Source organism: Sminthopsis crassicaudata, chromosome 5 (genome assembly GCF_048593235.1).
Source record: "Sminthopsis crassicaudata isolate SCR6 chromosome 5, ASM4859323v1, whole genome shotgun sequence".
In the NCBI taxonomy this organism is placed as follows: domain Eukaryota; kingdom Metazoa; phylum Chordata; class Mammalia; order Dasyuromorphia; family Dasyuridae; genus Sminthopsis; species Sminthopsis crassicaudata.
The window spans coordinates 240,127,343-240,150,979 of NC_133621.1; the positions used below are offsets into that span (position 1 = coordinate 240,127,343).

Sequence of the window (23,637 nt, forward strand, 5' to 3'; positions counted from 1 at the left end):
CTCACTACTTTTTGGTAATTCTTTGGTAGTTTGATTGGCATGATACAGACTAAATAAACTAATTTGGTAGAATTGTAATTTTTTGTGATATGGCTTTTGTTCATCCATGAGCAAGTAATATTTCTTCACTTGTTTGTGTTAAGGCTTTTGCAATTGTATCATAATAGTTTCTGGTTTCTTGGCAGGTAAATTCTCAAGTCTTTTATATTGTCCATGGTTGTTTTAAATAGTTTTAAATTTATCTTATAAATTTTAAATATTTATTTTCTTGGTAATATGATGACAATTTTTATAAGCTTACTTTGCATTCAACAACTTTGCTAAAGTTGTTGATTGTTTTGATTAGTATTTTAGTCAGTTCTCTGAGTAAATTGTCATATCATCTACAAATGCTTATTTTCTTTGTGCTTATTACTTTTTATTTTCCTTGTTTTACTGCTATAGGTAACATTTTGGGAACAATATTTCTTTTTTTTTCTTAAATTACAAATTTCTTGTTATAGCTTTTTATTGGCAAACATATGCATGGGTAATTTTTCTTTTTTTTTTTAATTTATAATTTTTTTCACAGCATATATGCATGAGTAATTTTTTTTTCATGATATTATCCCTTGTATTCATTTTTCCAAATTACCCCCTCCCTCCCTCTACTCTCTCCCCTTGATGACAGGCAATCCCATACATTTTACATATGTTACAGTATAACCTAGATACAATATATGTGTGTAAATACCATTTTCTTGTTGCACATTAAGTATTAGATTCCGAAGGTATAAGTAACCTGGGTAGATAGTAGTCCTAGCAATTTACATTCACTTCCATGGGTAATTTTTCAACAATGACCCTTGCAAAAACTTCAGTTCCAACTTTTCCCCTCCTTCTCTCCATCCCTTCTCCTAGATGCCAAGCAATCCCATATACGTTAAACATGTTAAAGTATATGTTAAATACAAAATATTTATGTAACATGCTCTCCTAGCAGTTACTATTACCAATCTGTCCTAGGCCCAACAGAGTACCTTTGACCACTGACCTTTGCAGTGTCAACTCTACCCAGCTCGCCTCCTCTGAGGCCTTCAAAGGTCTCTGATCACAATTTCTTGAATGGTAGTTTAATAACCAATAGCACGCTCAAGAATAGATACATGTAAACTTAAAAGCCTTTATTATACCTACTCACATAATGCTGTGACTTAATGGCCTGACTTGTTAACTCCCTAGTGAATACCTGGTCCGAAGATGCACGTGTTCACTACCAAACTCCTTACCTCTCTGGGCTATCCATCAGCTTGGTTCAGCTACCCCAGGCTAGGGAGCCAGGTTAAAGAGAGTGACTTGTTGCCTGCAGTGGGCTTATAAAGGGCCTATGAGGTCACACACACAGCCGATCATCAAGAGAGCTGTCACCCACTACGAAGCTATCTCAATATGGCCAGGATCCCACCCAAAGGGCAGTCCTATATCCACAGAGATTACTTCTGGGCCACTCAATCTCCTGTTGTGCTGTGGCTACCCATTTAAAGGATCCTTACATATGTATACATATTTATACAGTTATCTTGTTCCACAAGAAAAAAATCAGATTTAGAAAGAAGGTAAAAATAACCTGGGAAGTATAATGTTCTCTTCTCTAAAATATATTGTTTTTTGGGAGCAGGTTTCTTGGGTGGCTTCTGGGAACAGCCTTAGTTTCAGTTCAGAGTAATCACCCCAAATAAAAGCCAGGAGTTAAAGTCCAAATTCTTTATTTTCTCTTTCAAAGTATTGAATCTTTTCCTGGGGCCCAGTTAGCATTAATAGAGGCCTATCTCTCTCCTTGGTTCTGAGAGCTCTTGCCGCTAGTCCTTTGTCTCTTCCAGCTTCTGCCTCTAGCTCCTTCTGAAACCAAAGCCTCAAGTCAGCACAAAGGTGGAAGTTGGACTGAATCTGACTCTGCTTCCAAGAGAGTGGGCTTGTGGGCTTCTGACTTGTGAATCTCCCAAAGTCAATCCTAGTTGATGCTCCTAGCTTATAAATGCTCTCTAACAGTGTGAACTCTTAATGTGTGAACCCTCTCAAAGATGTGAACTCTAAGGGTGTGAACTAAGTACATAAGCATTGTCTCTATTAAGTCCAGTGACTTAGTGCCTTGTTTCAAGTTCTGGCCCACTATGGGGAAAGAAATACAAAAAAGCAAACAATAACAGAAAGAGTGGAAATGCTTTGTTGTGGTCCACACTCATTTCCCAGTGTTCTTTCACTGGGTTTAGCTGGTTCTGCTCATTGCTGATCAATTGGAACTGATCTGGATCATCTCATTGCCTAAGATAGCCACTTCCATCAGAATTGATCTTCATATTATATTGTTGTTGAAGTGTATAATGATCTCTTGGTTCTGCTCATTTCATTTAGCATCAGTTTATTTAAGTCTTTCCAAGCCTCCCTGTATTCATCCTGCTGGTCATTTCTTACACAATAATATTCCATAACATTCATACACCACAATTTACTCAGCTATTCTCTAATTGATGGGCATCCATTCAATTTCCAGTTTCTAGTCGCTACAAAAAGGGCTGCCACAAACATTTTTGCACATGCAGGTCCCTTTACTTTCTTTACTCTCTTGGGATATAAGCCCAGTAGTAACACTTCTGGATCAAAGAGTATGCACAGTTTGATAACTTTTTGAGCGTACTTCCAAATTGCTCTCCAGAATGGTTGGATCTGTTCACAACTCCACCAACAGTGCATCAGTGTCCCAGTTTCCTGACATCTCCTCCAACATTTGTTATTATCTTTTCCCGTCATCTTAGCCATTCTGACAGGTGTATAGTGTTATTTCAGAGTTCTATTAATTTTCATTTCTCTGATCAATAATTATTTGGAACACCTTTTTATATGAGTAGAAATTTCAATTTCATCCTCTGAAAATTGTTTGTTCATATCCTTTGACCATTTGTGAATTGAAGAATGGTTTGATTTCTTATAAATTAGAATCAATTCTCTATATGTTTTAGAAATGAAGCCTTTATCAGAACCTTTAACTGTAAAAATGATTTCCCAGTTTATTGCTTCTTTTGGGAACAATATTGAATGGTAATTGTGATAATTAACATCCTTGCTTCAACCCCAATTTTATTGGAAAGGCTTCTAGTTTATCTTCATTGCAGATAACATCCCTTCAAAATCATCTTATACCCTCCATCTAACTGCAATATTAGTGATACAGATTATAAGAGACTTGTATTATCTTTCCTTTAAGCAGAGATACAAATAATTTAGATGTTGTTAGGATTACTAAGTGAGAACTCGGGTTGTCTGGATAGTGACAAGGTGAGAATTCAGGTTGGACAATTACAAGGTGAGAACTCAGGTTGACTTGATGGAAGGAGCAGGCTCATTGGCTGAGGTGGTTCTTCCCAGAAGCCCTTGCATTATCCCACGCCCATTTTCTGGGAGAATAAAAGAGAGGACTCCCAGAGATAGGAGAGGTCTCTGCATTACATCAGGCCTGACGGGGCTCTCTGCAGGAAGGGAAGTCACTTCTCTGGACAAGAGTTAATAGCAACTGCCTGGAGACAACGGTTCACTACAGGAAGAAGAATCTGTCTGAGAGATTTGAGTAGACACAGCAGATCTCTTCCCAGAGAGCGATCCGGCAGCTTCTAGAGACGACAGCTCGCTACAATTGGCGTCTACACGTGGGGCAAGGACTTTTGCTTATCCTGACAAGAGGAGCTAGACCAGACCTTCGCAATTTGGCGCCCGAACAGGGACAGACACAGTCCTGATTCCAGTGGAAAAGCCTCCCATCCAGATCTCAGTCTCTCTGACACAGAACCGTGAGTAACGAGGAAACTTTGTTAAAGATTAAGTGAGCGTGCTAATAGATAAATAAGGAACTTAACTTGTTAAGGGCTAAACCAGGAATCTCTTATAGCTGAAATGGGGCAGATGTTAGCTATATTCAATCCCTGGACCTCAGCCGACTCAACCCCAGCCCCAGAAGCAACCTCAGCTCCACCCCCATTCAGGAGTGGTACTATAGAGAGTATAATCAAGATAATTGAGGAGCAGAGTTTACTTGTAACCTGGGTACAGATTGCTAAACTCTTGGCTGCATTAAGACGCACATCCCCTTGGTTCTTAGAGGAAGAAAAGATAGATGTAGATAAATGGAAGCTAGTGGGATTTGAAATGAAAGAATTTCATGCAAAAAATGGGCCTCGTTCAATTTCTGCAGAAGTATTTTATATCTACAACATAGTTCAATTAGCCTTAAACTATCAAGCAAGTTGTAGGAGAAGGAAAAGTTTTAAAAATGAACAGAGGAGGAAGTGTGAGGAAAAAAGGAAAGATCAAGATCTTGCCCTAGAGCAAGAGGATTTAAATGAGGAATTATGGTATGATTCTCTTGAAGAAGCTTCAACTCTGCCTAGAGAACAGATTATTGACAGGCCCACAACAACCCCACCTTCAGAGGTAGAGGAAGAAGGAGGAGAAGAGACAGAAACACAAACAGAATTGCCTGTGAAGCAGCCTAAGCCTATGACAAGATTAGAAAAAGCATTGGTTAAAGCTAAGAGAGAAGGACAGGATATGAGTGATTTTATACATGCATATCCTGTGATTGAAAATATTGACTCTGTAGGTAAAAAAAGGAGAAGATATGCACCTTTAGATTTGAATAAAATTAAGGATTTGAAAAAAGGTTGTACCCTTTATGGGGCTACATCAGCTTATGTCAAAATGTTACTAGATGGTTTGTCTTATGAAGTCCTAACCCCAAATGATTGGAAATCCATAGCAAGGACATGTCTGGAACCTGGAGAAAATTTATTATGGCTTGCAGAATTTCATGAATTATGTAAAATTCAAGTCAGATGCAATTTGGAAATAGGAGTTAACACACAATTCACTTTTGAGCACTTAGCTGGTGAAGGTCAGTATGGAGAGAATTCAGAACAGATTAATTATACCATGACAATATATGAACAAATTGCTAAGGCTGCAATAAAAGCTTGGGGTGTCCTCCCTGGACAGAAAGATCGCGGAGAGGCTTTCACTAAAATACAGCAAGGTCCCAATGAACCTTTTGCAGAATTTGTGGGACGTTTGCAAATTGCTGTCAAAAGAACTATTGGAGAAAATGCAGCTACAGAAATAATGACCAGACATCTGGCTAAGGAAAATGCCAATGAGATTTGCAAAAGAATTATATGGGGATTAGACAAAGATGCTCCTTTAGAGGAGATCATAAGACGCTGTGCTACAGTGGGAACAAATGCTTTTTACACCTGGACAATGATGAACGTGGAAAGACAGGGTCCCTCCTGGCAAGGGCCTTCTAGAGAAACTCGGAGATGTTTTCAATGTGGAAAAATTGGACATCTAAGAGCTCAGTGTAGGTATGGAGATACAGTGAGAAGACAGGGTGAGAGAAGACCTAAAACCCCATGTCCAAAATGCAACAGAGGACTCCATTGGGCATCAGAGTGTAGAATAATTCAGGGAAACGGGATTAGGGGCCCAGGTCCAGGGCCCCAGGCAAAAAAGACTTGGGGTATGATGGCAGCTAATGCTACACCCAAAGAACCTTTAGAAGGTCAGGACTATGATTTAATCAATCAGCAGAAAAGCAATCACATGGCAGAAAGGGATTACCTGATAAGTGAGTCAAAAGGCAATCAGATTGCAAAAATGGATTACACTTGGGGAGAATACAGGCCTTTTAAACCAACAGGGCTGTGTCCAGTGCAAACAATTCCAATGTAATTGCCAGATGATGAGAAGAGAATTAGAAAGTGGTAAATAGAAGGTAATAATTAGATAGGTTAACTGCCTGGGAGAGAGGGTTTGCTTGTATTTCTTCAGCAGGAGAAGGAATCAGATGGGTGCCAACGAGTCATATTCGGCTTGTCCATCAGAGAGAGACAGAAAAAGAGAAAGACCTCAAAATAAAGGAGAAGATCTAAGAAACATCTGACACTGAAAGAGCATGGATAATAAGAAGACTGTTAAAGAACTTTAAAAACCAGCAGGAATCATGGGACTTCCTCACACAAGATGAGACTAATGGACAATGGACTTATGGACATTTATAAATTTTCAATTTATGATTATTTGATTATGTTATTTGTCATATACTTCTAGAATGTATTATGTTACTATGTTACTATGTGCTTATGTAATTTATGTAATTATGTGTAATACTTCCCATATTGATGGATTTATGTTTCAAGATCATGACTGTCCTATGTTCTAAATCAAAAGAAAGGGGGAGATGTTAGGATTACTAAGTGAGAACTCGGGTTGTCTGGATGGTGACAAGGTGAGAATTCAGGTTGGACAATTACAAGGTGAGAACTCAGGTTGACTTGATGGAAGGAGCAGGCTCATTGGCTGAGGTGGTTCTTCCCAGAAGCCCTTGCATTATCCCACGCCCATTTTCTGGGAGAATAAAAGAGAGGACTCCCAGAGATAGGAGAGGTCTCTGCATTACATCAGGCCTGACGGGGCTCTCTGCAGGAAGGGAAGTCACTTCTCTGGACAAGAGTTAACAGCAACTGCCTGGAGACAACGGTTCACTACAGGAAGAAGAATCTGTCTGAGAGATTTGAGTAGACACAGCAGATCTCTTCCCAGAGAGCGATCCGGCAGCTTCTGGAGACAACAGCTTGCTACAAGATGTAATAAATCCCTTAATGTTTTCTTTTTCCTTTTTATCTTTTAATACTTTTCTTGAAATTTGAAGTTGGAAATTAGATGTTTTTGTTCAGTTCTGGACTTTTTACCAGGAAAACTTGAAAACCTTATAATTCATTGAATGGCCATTTTCCCCTTTGAAGGGATTCACATTTTCTTCTCTTCTTTAATTCTTTTGATTTTATTTGATTGATATTTGTTATTTCATGGAGTCATTAATTTTTGCTTATACAATTCTAATTTTTAAGGAATTATTTTCTTTAAGTAGCTTTTTAAATCTTTTCCATTTGGCCGATTTTTTAAAAAATTGTTTTCTTCTGTAAATTTTTGTACATCTTTTTCCATTTTTTGTGCTTCTTTTATCAAGACATTTTCAGTATTTTCTTGCATCTCTGTCATGTTTTCCCCATAATGTTTCTTCTTCCTGTTTTTTCCTGGTTTTAAACTCTTTTTAAAGCTCTTTCAAGAGCTCTTTTGTGGGACTTTTTTTTTTTTTTTTCTTCTGAGGCTTTGCCTGTCTGACAAAAGGACATTTGGTCCTTTTCTAAATTTGTGTCTTGATCTTCCCTGATACCATAATAACTTTCTATGACTGGGTTCTTTTTTGTTTGTTTTTGTTTTTCCCCTCATATCTTTCCAGCTTATTTTATTACTTTTTAAGTTAAGATCTGCTCCTGAGGTAGAAGAGGCGCTGTCTAAAGCTTCTTGTACTGGTGGTTGAAAGCCCTTGATTTTTGCCCTTTACTGTGCTAGTGCTCTTCTGAGGCCCATAAATGGCTGGGATAGTTCCAAATTGCTCTCCAGGTTGGATTAATTCACAATTCCACCAATAATGATCAGTGTCCTAGTTTTCCCACATCCTCTCCAGCATTCAGCATTATCTTTCCTTGTCATCCTAGCCAATCTGACAAGTGTCATAGTATCTCAGTTGTCTTAATTTGCATTTCTCTTATTATTAATGATTTGGAGCATCTTTTCATATGGCTAGAAATAGTTTCCATTTCTTCATCTGAAAATTGTCTGTTCATATCCTTTCACCATTTATCAACTGGAGAATTGCTTGATTTCTTATAGAGTCAATTCTCTATATATTTTGGAAATAAGGCTTTTATCAGAATTTTTGACTGTAAAAATATTTTTCCAGTTTATTGCTTCCCTTTTACTCTTGGCTGTATTAGTTCTGTTTGTACAAAAGCTTTTTAGTTTGATATAATCAAAACTTTCATTTTGTGATCAATAATGCTCTCTAATTCTTCTTTTATCACAAGTTCCTTCCTCCTCCACAGGTCTGAAAGGTAAACTATCCTATGTTCTTCTAATTTATTTATAATTTCATTCTTTATGCCTAGATCATGAACCCATTTTGACCTTATCTTGGTGTATGGTGTTAAGTGTGGATCAATGCTTAGTTTCTGCAATGCTAATTTCCAATTTTCCCAGCAGTTTTTGTCAAACAGTGAATTCTTATCCCAAAGCTGGGGTGTTTGAGTTTATCAAACACAAGATTATTAAAGTTATTGACTGTTTTGCCCTGTGAACCCAACCTATTTCACTAGTCAACTAGTCTATTTCTTAGCCAATGCCAAATGGTTTTGGTGACCGCTGCTTTATAATATAGTTTTAAATCAGGTACAGCTAAGCCACCTTCATTTGATTTTTTTTTTCATTAGTTCCTTTAAAAGTCTCGACCTTTTGTTCTTCCAGATGAATTTTGTTATTTTTTCTAGGTCATTAAAATAGTTTTTTTGTGAGTCTGATTGGTATAGCACTAAATAAAAAGATTAGTTTAGGGAGTATTGTCATCTTTGTTATATTTACCCGACTCATCCAAGAGCACTTAATATTTTTCCAGTTGGTTAGATCTGACTTCATTTGTGTGGAAAGTGTTTTGTAGTTTTGCTCATATAGTTCCTGACTTTTCCTTGGCAGATAGATTCCCAAATATTTTATATTATTGGCAATTACTTTAAATGGAATTTCTCTTTTTATCTCTAACTGTTGGATTTTGTTAGTGATATATAAGAATGCTGATGATTTATATGGATTTATTTTGTATCCTGCAACTTTGCTAAAGATATGGATTATTTCTAATAGTAGAATCTCTGGGGTTCTCTAAGTATACCATCATGTCATCTACAAATAGAGATAATTTGGTTTCCTCATTACCTACTCTAATTCTCTTTCTCAACTCTTATTGCTGAAGCTAGCATTTCTAATACTACATTGAATAATAATGGTGATAGTGGGCAATCTTGTTTCACTCCTGATCTTAATGGGCATAGTTCTAGTTTATCCCCATTACATGTGATGCTTAATGATGGTTTTAAATAGATGCTCCTGACTATTTTAAGGAAAAGTCCATTTATTCCTATACTCACAAGTGTTTTTAATAGGAATGGGTGTTGGGTTTTATCAAATGCTTTTTCTGCATTTATTGAGATGATCATATGGTTTTTGTTAATTTGGTTATTGATATAGTCAATTATGCTAATAGCTTTCCTATTATTGAACCAACCCTGCATTCCTGGTATAAATCCTACTTGGTCATGGTGTATTATCCTGAGGAGGATTTTCTGTAGTCTTTTTGCTAATATTTTATTTAAGATTTTAGCATCAATATTCATTAGGGAGATTGGTCTATAATTTTCTTTCTCTGTTTTCAACCTACCTGGTTTAGGTATCAGTACCATGTCTATGTCATTAAAGAAGTTTGGTAGGACTCCTTCATTCCCTTCAAATAGTTTATATAACATTGGAGTTAATTCTTCTTTAAATATTTGATAGAATTCTCATGTAAATCCTGGGGATTTTTTCTTAGGGAGTTGATTAATAGCTTATTGTAGTTCTTTTTCTGAAATGGGACTATTTAAGCAATTTACTTCCTCCTCTGTGAATCTGGGCAGCCTATATTTTTGAAGGTAGTCATCCATTTTACTTAGGTTCTCAAATTTATTGGCATAAAGTTGGGCAAAGTAATTTCTAATTATTGCTCTAATTTTCTCTTCATTGGTGGAAAGTTCTCCCTTTTCATTTTTAAGACCAACAATTTGATTTTCCTCTTCCTTTTTCTAATAAAATTTACCAAAGGTTTATCTATTTTGTTGGTTTTTTCATAAAACCAACTCTTAGTTTTATTTATTAATTTAAGTTTTTTTACTTTCAATTTTATTAATTTCTCCTTTTAATTTTAAGAGTAGTATTTGATTGGGGGTTTTTAATTTGCTCTTTTCTAGCTTTTTAAGTTACAATCCCAATCCATTGACCTTCTGTTTCTTTATTTTATTCAAGTAAGTCTCTAAAGATATAAAATTTACCCTTACTACCGCTTTGGCTGCATCCCACAAATTTTAGTATGTTGTCTCATTGTTGTCATTCTCTTGGGTGAAATTATTGTGTCTATGATTTGCTGTTTCACCCTTTCATTCTTTAAGGATGAGATTATTTAGTTTCCAATTACATTTTGGTCTATTTTCCACTAGCTTTTTATTGAATGTAATTTTTATTGCATTGTGATCTGAAAAGAATAAATGCAAAAAGGCAGAAATAGTGAATGTGATTTTGAGGTGTTTATGTCCTAATATGTGGTCAATATTTGTATAGCTTCCATGAACTGCTAAGAAGAAAGTATACTCCTTTTTTCTCCATTCAGTTTTCTGCAAAGGTCTATCATACTAATTTTTCTAATATTCTATTTACCTCTTTAGTTTTTCTTTTTCTTGGGGGCAGCTAGGTGGCACAGTGGATAGAGCACCAGCCCTGAATTCAGGAGGACACAAGTTCAAATCTGGTCTCAGACACTTAACACTTCCTAGCTGTGTGACCCTGGGCAAGTCACTTAACCCCAACCTCGGGAGGGGGGGGAATTCTTATTTGTTTTGTGGTTTGATTTATCTAATTCTGAGAGTGCAAGGTTGAGATCTCCCACTATTATAGTTTTGCTGTCTGTTTCTTCTTACAACTCTCTTTATTTGTCTTTTAAAAATTTAAATGTTACACCACTGCATATATGTTTAGTATTGATATTGCTTCATTGTCTATGCTACCCCCTAGCAAGATATAGTTTCCTTCCCTTATCTCTTTTAATTAGATCAGTTTTTGTTTTTGCTTGATCTGAGATCAGGATGGCTACCCCTGCTTTTTTTACTTTACCTGAAGCATAATAGATTCTGCTCCAGACTTTTACCTTTATTCTGTATGTTTTGCCCTGCTTTAAATATGTTTCCTGCAAGCAACATATTGTAGGATTCTGCCTTTTGATCCAGTCTGCTATCTGCCTTTGCTTTATGGGAGAGTTCATCCTATTCACATTTATAGTTAAAATTATTAATTCTACATTTTCTGCCATCTTATTATCCCCAGATTATACTTTTCTTTTCCTTTACCCCTTTACCTCCCCTCCCCATTATTAAACTTATAGGCACAACTTGTCTCATGCAGCTTTCCCTCTTTAGAGTCCCTCCCACCCCCTTTGAGTGCCTCCCCCTTTCTTGTACCTTTCTGTTATTTTTTTTATTCCCTTCTATTTAGCCTACTCTTTTCCCTTTCCAGTTTCCTCTCCCACTTTTTAATGAGGTGAGTGAAGTTTCTTTGTAAATTAGATATGTCTAATATTTTCTCTTTGAGCCAAATCTGATGAGAGTAAGATTCACACAATATTCCTCCCCCTTCCTTAATTCCCTCAGATATGATAGGTTTCCTTTGCCTCTTTGTGGGATGTAATTTCCCTCTTTTTATCTTCCCTTTTCTCTTTTTCTGATACAATCTCCTTTCCACTTCTACTTCACCTTTTTAAAAAATATTATAACAGTAAACTCAAATTATACACACACTCTTTATGTATGCCTATAACAGAAATACAGTTCTCAAGAGTTCTTTTTTATCTTTTATGCTTCTTTTGAGTCCTATATTTTGAAGTCAAATTTTTAGTTTGGTTCTGGTCTTTTCATTAGGAATAAATGGAATTCACCTGTTTCATTGAATGTCCATCTTCTTCCCTGGAAGAAAATGCTCAACTTCTCTGGGTATTCTTGGTTGCATTCCAAGTTCTTTTGCCTTATGGAATATCATATTCCAGGTCCTTTGACCCTTTAATGTGAAAGCTGCTACATCCTGAGTGATGCTTATTCTGGCTCCTCCGTATTTGCAAATTTTTTTTTTCTGCCTGCTTGTAGTATTTTTTCCCTTAGTTTGATAGTTCTGAAATTTAGCCACAATATTCCTTGGAGTTTTTATTTTGGAGTTTCTTTCAGAAGGTGTTCAATGAATTCTTTCAGTGCCTATTTTACTTTCTGCTTCTATTACATCTGGGCAATTATCTTTGATGATTTCCTGTAAAACAGTGTCTAGGCTCTTTTTTTCATCATAATTTTGAGGAAGTCCAATAATCCTCAGATTATCTCTCCTAGATCTATTTTTCAGGTCTGTGCTTTTCCAACTAGATATTTAACCTTTTTTTTTTTTTCTATTTTCCATTTCTTAGTTTTGTTTGACTGATGTGTCAAGGAATTGTTCATTTTTATTTGTTCAGTTCTGATTTTTATTGAGCTATTTTCTTCATTAATTTTTTTTTACTTCTTTTTTGTATATGTTCAATTGAGTTTTTAAATGTGTTGTTTTGCTCTATGGAATTTTTTTCCATTTCAATATTTTTTTAAATGAGTTATTTTCTTTTTCCAGTTCACAAATCCTACTTTCTTGGGAGTTCTTTATGTTTTCCAATTCACTAATTCTATTTCCCTGGGAATTCTTCACCTTTTCCATTTCACATTTCAGGGAGTTGTTTTCTTTTTCAAATCTTTCTTTAATTAGTTATAAGCCTTTTCTGTACTCTCTTGCATAGCTTTTCTTTCCTTTCCCCATTTTTATTCTAGCCCTCTTTTAAGATCTTTTATAATTTTTTCTAGGAAAGCCTTGTGTGATGGGGACCAGGTTACATCCCCCTTTGGGGTAATATGTGGAGACTGTCTGCTATTAGTCTCCTCAGAGTTGGAAATCTGCTCTCTTTCTGTATAACAACTATCTATAGTTAGAGTTTGCTTGGCTTTTTTACTTATTTTTTAAAAAGCCCTCAGTCTGTCATCAGGGTAAGGAGGTTCTCAGCTTTCTCTACAGACAGGGATAGATGGACAGTAGCTGTCCTGCAAATGGGCTGTGAAGAGTAGCCACCTGTTGTGGAAGTGTTGCTGCCCTGGGAAGAGTCCCAGCTGTGCTGAAAGCAATACTTCCCTGGGAATAGCTCCGCTGTGTTGATCAGTGGCTGCCCTGGGACAATGCAGAAGTGTCACTGCCCTGGGCAAAGCCCTGCCTGTGTACTGGCATTGGGCTGAGTTACTTCTGGTGCTGTGTGGGTGTGGCCCACATACTCTGGGGTTTTGGGGTACTTTACTTTTGTGTAATTTCTCTGCTGATCTATTGCTTTGCATCCAAAGCAGAGCAGCTAACATGTGGTAGAGTACTCCCTGCAAATTCTCCACCCATGGAGACCGCCAGCCTCCATTCCGTTCAGTGTGCTAGCCTCTGTATTCTGCCTCCCTGCCTGGGCTGACCTCCTCCCACTGATCAGGACAAACCTTTTTTGGCAATCTTCCAGATTACTTTCAGCTGGTGATTTCTTATCCCCCCCCCCCCCCCCAATATTCCTGTATTTTACCAGCCAAGCACTATTTCTGAGGCTGAATTAGGTAAATTAGTGAGGGTAAAAGGGAGCTCAGAATGAAATTTGTGTCCTCTCTGCTATCTTGGTTCCACCTCAAAAGAGTTATTTTCTTATATACTAATTACTCCATTCAGAATTTTAATCTTCCTTTCATATCTTTTTTTTTCTGAGATCTTGCCTCTTTTCCTATCCTTTTCTTTATGGCTATCATTTAATTTTCTTAAAAATGTTCTTCTTAGCTCATTTATAAAACTCTTGCTCCTTTTTTTCTATGTTTCCTAGAAGTTGCCATACAGTATTGTCCTTGGTTTCCATGATAGCTTTAAATGGAAACTTTCACAATGTCTGGAGCCCTAGATGTCTTGCAGGTGAAGGAGGAGGATGTCCTCAAATTCCTTGCTACAGAAATCAAATTGGTGCCATTGATTTGGATTTCCAGATGGAACATTATATTTACAAAAGAAAGAATGGTGGCATCTGCATCATTTACTTGAAGAGAATTTGGTGAAAGCATCTACTGGAAGCTTGTGCCATTGTAAATATAGCTGATGTTAGTGTCATCTTATCCAGAAATACTGGCCAGTGAGCTATTTTAAAATTTGTTGCTGCCACCAGCACCATACTTATTGCTAGACTTTTTACATCAGTCACATTCACTAACCAGATCCAGGCAGCTTTTAGGAACACTCACCTCTTGCTAGTTACTATTATTTGGAAATATCAACAGCTCCTAACTTAAGTGTTATATATCAACTTCCAGAACATTGTATTTTGCAACAGAGACTCCCACTTTGCTATGTGCATGTTGTTATTTCATGTTACAATGTGGGAACTCACTCATTAGGTCTAATGTGATAGATCCTAGTTTGTGAATCTCTCTGTGTGGTGTCATCTCCTACTCATGGAAGGTTATGCCCAACATCTACTTTTACAGGGATCCTAAGGAGATTAGAAAGGCTGTACTTGAAGAGACAATGTCAAAGGAGAAGTTTGTATAAGTTTTTTCTTCCACCCATCCAATAATTCACTGCTACTCAGTTGGAGGTGGCTGATTGGTCTAAAGGAGTATGGATGCCACCTGTGTTCATTCATTAGTTTCCTTGTGAAGATTGGAGTGCTCAGTCAGTTACCAAGGACTGTTTGACAGCTCTTACTGCTTAGACCAGAGTGCATAGGAGCTATCACAGAATGGTCTTAACTTTTACCCCACATGATCTAGTAGTGTTTGAAAAATGCTGATGGATAGTAAATACTGGTTTCCTTGAAAATTAAAAAGAAAAGAGAAAAAGCCTTTTGTTCCAACTCTTCTTGGAAGTCTTATTATGTATGTATGCAACTTACATTTTTCTTTAAGGCTTTGCTTGTAAACTTTCCCTGCCCCTTCTCTTCGTGGTTTTTATTTTGAACTTGCCATAACTGCCCTTTATGGTCAGCTTCTTTAGTTTGCTCACTTTCCCAGCCTACTTCTTGATTTTGGACTTATTGATTCTGGACTCTATATATTTCTAAATAAGATATCTAGTCAGAACTTCTGTCTTTTTACAACTTTTTTGCCATTTTCATGGCTCTGCCTTGGAGTTTTCAAGGTATCAGTTCAGCCAGAATGGTGTTATTTGGAGGTAGATCTGTTCACTGTCCTACTGCAAAGTTCTTGGTGCACATTCCTGCATTTTGGCCTTTTGGCTTCTTTCTGGTTGGAATTTTTAGTAGACTTCTAGACAAATGCACTGTTTCTTCTATGAGAAGCTTTTCACGGAATTGCTGGGTATCCTTTGCTCTATGGAAAAATCAAATCAAAAAGGAAAAAAATGAAGAAAATAAAATGTAAGCAAACAACAACAAAAAGAGTGAAACTGCAATGTTGTTAACCATACTCACTTCCCACAGTCCTCTCTTTGGGTGCAGATGGCTTTCTTCACAAGATCATTGGAACTGGTCTGAATCATCTTATTGTTGAAGAGAGCCACATCCATTAGAATTAGTCGTTGTATAATCTTGTTGCGTTGTACAATGATCTCCTAGTTCTGCTCATTTCATTTAGCATCAGTTCATGTAAGTCTCTCCAGGCCTCTCTGAAATCATCCTGCTGATTGTTTCTTACAGAATAGTAATACTCCATAACATTCCTATACCATAACTTATTCAGCCATTCTCCAAACTACTTAATTTCTAGTTTCTTGACACTACAAAAAAGGCTCCCACAAACATTTTTGCACATGTGGGTCCCTTTCCCTCCTCTCTGATCTCTTTGGGAATATAAGCCCAGTAGTAATACTTCTGGATCAAAGGGTATGTATAGTTTGATAACACTTTGGGCATAGTTCCTAGTTGCTCTCCAGAATGCTTGAATCCATTCACAATTCCACCAACAATGTATTTGTGTCCCAGTTTTCCCACATCCCCTCCAACACTTGTCATTATCATTTCCTGTCATCTTAGCCAATCTGAAAGGTATGTAGTGGTATCTCAGAGTTGTCTTAATTTGCATTTCTCTGATCAATAGTGATTTAGAACACCTTTTTATATGACTAGAAATGGTTTCTTCATTTGTAAATTGTTCATATCCTTTGACCATTTATCAATTAGAAAATTGGTTGACTACATGAATTGGTGATGAGTGAAATGAGCAGAACCAGGAGATCACTATACACTTCAACAACGATACTGTATGAAGATATATCCTGATTGAAGTGGATATTTTCAACATAAAGATCTAATTCAGTTCCAGTTGATCAATGATGGACAGAAACAGCTACACCAAGAGAAGGAACACTGGGAATTGAGTGTAAAATGTTTGCACTATTGTCTTTCTACCCAGGTTACTTATACCAATTCTTACTGTGCAACAAGAAATTTTGTATCTAGGATATACTATAACACAATTAACATGTATGGGATTGCCTGTCTTCTAGGGGAGGAAGTAGAGGGAAGGAGGGGAAAATTTGGAAAAGTGAATACAAGGGATAATGTTGTAAAAAAAAAATTACCCATGCATATGTACTGTCAAAAATTTATAATTATAAAATTAATTTTAAAAATTGGTTGAATTCTTAATTTGAGTCAATTCTCTATATATGTTAGAAATGAGGCTTGACCCTCTTTCTATCCCTGAGCAATGCACTGCTCCCCACTTCTGCTTCCATGGTATTTTCCTGATCAGGAATGTTTGCCTAATGTTTGCCAACTTCTGTGCCTCCTTAAGTCACACTACCCTGGAAAAATGATTCACTAGGACTTCTTTTTGTTTTTTTCTAATCAGAATTGCATGTCCAGCAGTTTTAGATCCTGATTGAGGAAGTGTGGGGGATATGATAAAAAGTTTTTTACCACCATCTTTCTTCTACCACCTTCCAAATTCTTTAAGACTCCAAGGAAAAGAGTAGGTGCTGATCTGCATGCATGCAGGTAGTTTTTCACCTAGAGTTCATTACACTAGTGAAATCATGGGTCTCTACTTATATAATAAGTGTAGAAATGGATAATTTCAATCAGTTAATCAAATACTCAGAAGAAATAAATTGTGAAATAGCCAGGATGCCAGTGTCACTGGATCAAATGATAGGCATTAAAGAATAAAGTGTAAGAAAACTGGAAAGATAGGAAGGGGATAGATTTTGAAGGTCTTTGAATGCCACAAAAGTTTTTGTATTTGCTCCTGGAGACAAAAGAAAACCATTCGAATTTATTGCAAAGAACCGGCATGATTGAACCTGCATTTTAGGAAAATCATTTTAATGAGTGAATAAAGGATAGCTTCAAGTGGAGAAAAACTTGAATCAGGCAGACTCACCAGGAGGCTTAGTGTGAGGTGAGTGAGAGCCTGCATTAGAGTGGTGGCATTGTCAGAGGAGAGATGGGAATGTATTTAAGAGATGTTGCAAAGGTGAAATAGGTCTTGGCAATGTCTTGGAAATGGGAGTGGATGGGATGAGAAATAGTGAGTCTAGAGATGACTACTAGTTTGCATAAGCCTGAAGGATTGGAAGAATAATGTCTTCTGTAAAAGTGGGGGAAGAATTTATTGTACTATCTGAAAATTTATTCAGTAAACATTTTAAATAACATATGAAATAGTTCAATAAATATTTTAAATATCCTTTAAATTTTTTTTCCTATAACAAGGATTTTTCTTTCTTCTTCCCAACTCTTCATGAAAATTAATAGATACTCTTGTAACAAATATGTATAGCCTGTCATCGGGGGGAGGGAGTGGAGGGAGAGGGGGGATAATTTGGTAAAATGAATACAAGGGATAATGTTATAAAAAATTACTCATGCATATATACTGTGGGAAAAAAATTCTAAATAAAAAAAAATGCATAGCCACACACTTAAAAATTCCACTTCAGCCTTATCCAAAAATATGTCTTATTCCGAATTTTGAACCTAATACCTTTTTGTCTGGTAATAGATAATCTCCTTCATATCTAGTGCTCTGGAATCAGGGTCAATCAGTACACTGATGAGAGATTGTGAATCTTTCAAAATTTTTATACAGTCCTTTTAAGTCTTTAAAAAGTCTTTTTTTTTTTTTTTAAAACAGTGTTGTTAATAAGCATAAATTATTTTCATGGTTTTACTTGATTCATTGCTTCAGTTCCTATGTTTCTTCCCAAGTTTCATTGATATCATTATTTTCATCATTTCTTTCAGCAGTAGTCTATTATATTCATGTAGCATAATTTGTTGAGTCATTTTCAATTGATAGGCATTCTTTTAGTTTCCAATTCTTTGTCACCATGAAGAGTTAAGATTCAAAGAAGCCACGATGGAAGCTTCTTAGTCCTAGTAAAAAAATCCAGCCTATGAAGAGCCACTACCCTTCAGATTTTGGGAATATATTGGCTCTGCAGAAATCATTACATCTTATCCTGCCAGACCAAGGTGAGGAGAAGTATATTTATTGTACTTTGATTGGACCTACTTTCTCTGTTATTATTAAGTAAATCTTCTTTTGTTAAGTAAGAATCATTCTACCAGTGCTTCATTTCATTTGCATCTTGAATATTAAGCCTTAGAGATTATATGATAGTGTTTTATCATGTACCAGACCCTAGGAATACAAAGAAAGGCAAAGTAATGCTATACAAAATGAAGAGGAGGTAGTTTCAGAAAAAAAATGGGAAAATTTTGTTTGAATGGATACAGTTAAAAAAGCAGAATTCAGAGAACAATTAATATTCCCATTAATATTGATGCTGTAAAGAAACTAGGCATTGACCCACACTTAACACGTTACACCAAGATAAGGTCAAAATGGATTCACGATCTAGGCATAAAGAATGAAATTATAAATAAATTAGAGGAACATAGGATATTTTACCTCTCAGACCTGTGGAAGAGGAAGGAATTTATGACCAAAGAAGAACTAGAGATCATTATTCATCACAAAATAAAAAATTTTGATTATATTTTAATATTTTTGTACAAACAAAACTAATGCAGATAAGATTAGAAGGGAAGCAATAAACTGGGAAAACATTTTTACAGTTAAAGGTTTTGATAAAGACATCATTTCCAAAATATATAGAGAACTGACTTTAATTTATAAGAAATCAAGCCATTCTCCAATTGATAAACAGTTAAAGGATATGAACAGACAATTCTCAGATGAAGAAATTAAAACTATTTGTAGCCATATGAAAAGATGCTCCAAGTCATTATTAATCAGATAAATGCAAATTAAGACAATTCTGAGATACTACTATACACCTGTCTGATTGGCTAGAATGACAGGGAAAGATAATGCAGAATGTTGGAGGGGATGTGGGAAACAGGGACACTGATACATTGTTGGTGGAATTGTGAATCCATCCAGACATTCTGGAGAATGATTTGAAACTATGCTCAAAAAGTTATCAAACTGTGCATACCCTTTGATCCAGCAGTGTTACTACTGGGCTTATATTCCAAAGAGATTGTAAAGAAGGGAAAGGGACTGTATGTGCAAGAATGTTTGTGGCAGCCCTCTTTGTAGTTGCCAGAAATTGGAAACTGAGTGGATGCCCATCAATGGGAGAATGGCTGAATAAATTGTGGTATATGAATATTATGGAATATTACTGTTCTGTAAGAAATGATCAGCAGGATGATTTCAGAAAGGCTGGAGAGACTTACATGAACTGATGCTGAGTGAAATGAGCAGGATCAGGAGATCATTATATACTTCAACAACAATACTTTATCAATTTTGATGGATGTGGCTATCTTCAACAATGAGATGAACCAAATAAATTCCAATAGAGTAGTAATGAACTGAACCAGTTACACCCAGCAAAAGAACTCTGAGAGATGACTATGAACCACTACATAGAATTCCCAATACCCCTATTTTTGTCCGCCTGCATTTTGGATTTCCTTCAAAGGCTAATTGTATAACATTTCAAATTTTGATTGTTTTTGTACAGCAAAATAACTGTTTGGACATGTATACATATATTGTATTTAATTTATACTTTAACATATGTAACATGTATTGGTCAACCTGCCATCTGGGGGAGGAGTGTGGAGGGAAGAAGGGGAAAAATTGGAACAAAAGGCTTGGCATTTGTCAATGCTTTAATATTACCCATGCATATATATATATCTTGTAAATAAAAAGATATAATAAAAATATTTATGCTGTAAGAAGAATCAACTGAGATTTCAGAGGATCAGAAAAGAAGAATGCTACCTCCCTTCTGACAGTAAGGTGATAGATTGATATGCAGAATGAGACACACAACTGTCCAATGTGGGAGTTTACTTTGCTTTACTGACCTTTTTTGTTATAAGGTTTTATTTTGTCTTCTAGGTGGGTAGTCAGGAGAAAAAAATTATGCGTTATTATTTAAAGAAGTAATTATGATTTATAGAATTCAGTATTTCTTTTTCCTCTATTTTCAGTATGGGTTATTGCATCCTTTTTGTCCATGGATTAAACAAGCTCTATTCATGGTTAAATCGATGTGGGACTACTACCTTGATCATGTCAACTTTGTTGCTTCTACTGCTTTTCTCCTGCAAAACTGTGAAACAGAATGAAATTTGGTTGTCAAGAGAATCTCTCTTCAGGTATGATTAGTTATGAAAAATATATTAGTTGTCTTCTTGTTTATACACACACACACATATATATATATATAGAGAGAGAAGTATAAAGCTATAAATCTACTGATTATATATAAGTGGCATAATAATCTGAGTCTGGTAATATTTAATTAATAAGAATTCTTGAATCCTGAATGAATTAACAAAATCAGATATGAAAAGAATTGGCAGCTTAATTCTTTAAAAGAATTAAAGAAAATTAAAGAAAAATAAGACTTGGAAGTGCTTTAAATTATATGACTTTGGAAAAGTATTTGGAAATACCCCTTAATGCTCTATTGGCGTATAATATCAGTTAGAAACTTAGTGACATTGATAAACCTAATTTCATTGCTCATTTCAGCACTATATAAAAGTGCCCACAAAGGAAGAAAAAAATGAAGTAAATTTTCTGTGGAATATTAAAGGCTTGTAAAATGTTCTGAAGGCTAGTCCATTTTGAAGATAAAATTTTGATTTAGTAAACCAGAGGTTTTTCAGAACATCATGATAAATCTCTACATATTGATATAGTTTTCTCAGTGCAACATTTTTTGCTTCTAGCCCCATCCTTATGATAGAATATAGAAATAAGTTGGGGCTACAAATTATGAGGTTGGAATTGACCTTCAACTTTTAACAGAATCTTTTTCAAATTCAGACAGACATATACCAGTTCTACAATCCATTGAAAAACCTTATTGAATTAACTTTTGTCTGTTGTGGTGGTTGTTACTATTTAATAATAGTAAAAAATGATGCCATAGTTTAATTGCAGCTGATAAGTAACAGATGATCTTTCCATTAGCAACATGTTGGGGGAAAAGTGATGAGATCAAAGGTAGGGATGAATTTTTACACAGAAAAATGTTCAGTTGATATGTCTTCTGTGATATTCAGCAATTTAGATCCTTGGTTTCACTGTTTCAAGTGGCTTAAAAAATTCTATCACTAAAAGTAATAAAAAGAGAATTTTGAGCTGATTTTCCAACAGTTGAGTAGTCTTCTTTTATGCCCTTCCTTAGAAGCATTTGAATTTGAGAACCAAATTATCCTGTTTTAGTTTCTGCATTGTTGAAATTAATAAGATCATTGCCTGATGTCCCAGTGAGAAAAGAATACAAAGCAGCCTTCCAATCTTACAGCTTTTTAAAGATTTTTAGTTTGTGATTAAAAAAAAAAATTAACTCACACGAACTCTCAGAAAACTTGGGTCTAACAGCTTTTTCCAAACTTAGACAAATTAGTAATTATAATTGAAGTTGGAAAAAAAAATTTGATGTACCTGGATGAACTTTTGCTTTTATAAGGGACACCTATTTTTTTGTTTGTGATCAATTGAAGAAATGAATTCTCATGATATGAGTTGTTGTTTTTTTTTTTTTTTTTCTCAAGCAAACAGTTTACTTTCTTCTCCTTGCTAAGGTTGGAATGCAAATTATATTTAGGTATCATGCAAATGTTTAAAAATTTTTTTTAATAAATACTTTTCCTTCAGTCAACATTGAGTTGATAGTAACATTAGTTTTGTGACAATGGCTTATTCTCTATGTATAAGCTTACTTTTTTCATGGCTGAGTGGCATATTTGACTTTCTTCTAAGCCCAAATAATATCTTTTAAGATTATATGATTATTTAATCATTCAGTATTTATTTAGCCTCTAAAGTGAACTCAGGCAGACACTATCAGTTGGCATACAAAGAAGTAGAAGACTCTACTCTTAAGAACTTCATCTTTAGATGAAGCTGATGGATTTAGCTGTCCACTCCCTTCAGTTTTGCTAAGACCTAGCCTACAAAGCATTCTTGCTACATAGATGTCTTTTTCAATAGACCTAATTTCTGAGTTCCAGCTGCAAAGTAGACTGGTTTGGAACTGGATCCCTAGGAAATAATTGAAAAACAAGATGACTTAGGTCTTGAAAAATTTGAGCGAGTCTCAGAAGTAGGACAGAAGAGAATCTTGGTGCTGAAGGAGTTGCTGTGGGGCAAAAGGAAGGGTATCAGATACTCAGTGATAATCTCAAAGGATTAAAGGAAAAAACTTTCCAAAAGGAATCATCTTGAAGTTCAGAAGGACTAAGGGAAGGGCTCAGACTCTGACTCTGAAAATGTCCAACTGATATGGGAGATCTACTTTTCGAATTCTTTTGGTTTTTGTTTAAATATATGAAAAGAGGACAAGTGATTTAAATTTGAACCTAACAGTCTAACATTGTATTTTACATATGCTTGTTTTTTACTTAAGACACTCATTGAAGAACTTGCTGACCCATGCTGCCGGTTAGTTACAATAGGCAAACATCTTAAAGTTTTGATACTGATTAAAATTTTTTTTTCCTTACATTATATAAAATTGAAGTATATTCCAGTACTATTAAAAAGTACAGGAAATAAATGATTCAGGACCTTTGGATGCACAGTTACTATCAGGTGCTAATTTAAATAAATTTTGAAAAAATAACTAATAACTTTTGAAAAAGAGCTAACATTTCTTTTGTGCTCAGTGAAGTGATTTAGGCGATTAATGTGATTAAAAAAATTAATTAACCAAAAGTCAGCTTGATGATGAGAAATATAGTTAAAGTGAGTCCCAGTGGGCATGCAGTTCTACATTAATTTCATCCAATGTCAAGGTTCTTTCAGCTTCACAGCAAACCCCAACCAGAACTTGCCCTCTGTTTGTAGAACCTAAAGTCATTTCTATGGCACAAAGGCATTTGAAGAAGATTCTTGCTGAACAGAGCTAAGGTAGTAATCAAAGAGAAACCTTTAAGTCTGACATTTTAATGTATTTTTTTTCAGCTTGTGGTAAAGAATATGTAAAATTGAGTATATTTTTCTTTCAGTTTTAACCAAGTTATCAAGGAAAGCTTGCTGGTGAGAAAATTATCCTAAGAAATTATAGATGAATGAACTTTGGCAAGATTTTCCACAAAATGATTATTCTAAAACTGGAGGAAGGAATTGGGAAAATATAATAGAAAAATAAAAAGGAAATAATTTAAAAACAACAACAGTGGGGAAAGCAATGTATTTGGGGGAATCAATTATCACTTGACCTGATGGAATTTTTTTTTTTTTTTTTACTATTTGCCCTTTTGATTATTGAACATTATATTGATCTTATCAAGATCTAGGAGTCACTCACCTATTCCTCCTTTGAAGATAAATTACAATAAGTGTCACTGATACCTGCATCCTAAACCAAAAGTTTCAAATAGAATTT

At 35.4% G+C, this 23,637-nt stretch overlaps 1 protein-coding gene across 6 annotated transcripts in view; it reads left to right on the forward strand.

Annotated features, from left to right (window-relative positions):
- Positions 1 to 23,637, forward strand: part of TMTC1 (transmembrane O-mannosyltransferase targeting cadherins 1) — a 318,149-nt gene that overhangs the window by 188,246 nt on the left and 106,266 nt on the right. For 5 of the 6 annotated variants that reach the window (XM_074270645.1, XM_074270646.1, XM_074270644.1 and 2 more), the window contains one exon: positions 20,225 to 20,392. The exons of the other annotated variant lie outside the window; for it this stretch is intronic. In XM_074270645.1, coding sequence (XP_074126746.1) covers positions 20,225 to 20,392 — 168 coding nt within the window. The remainder of the gene's footprint in view (positions 1 to 20,224; positions 20,393 to 23,637) is intronic. 6 annotated transcript variants of the gene reach the window in all.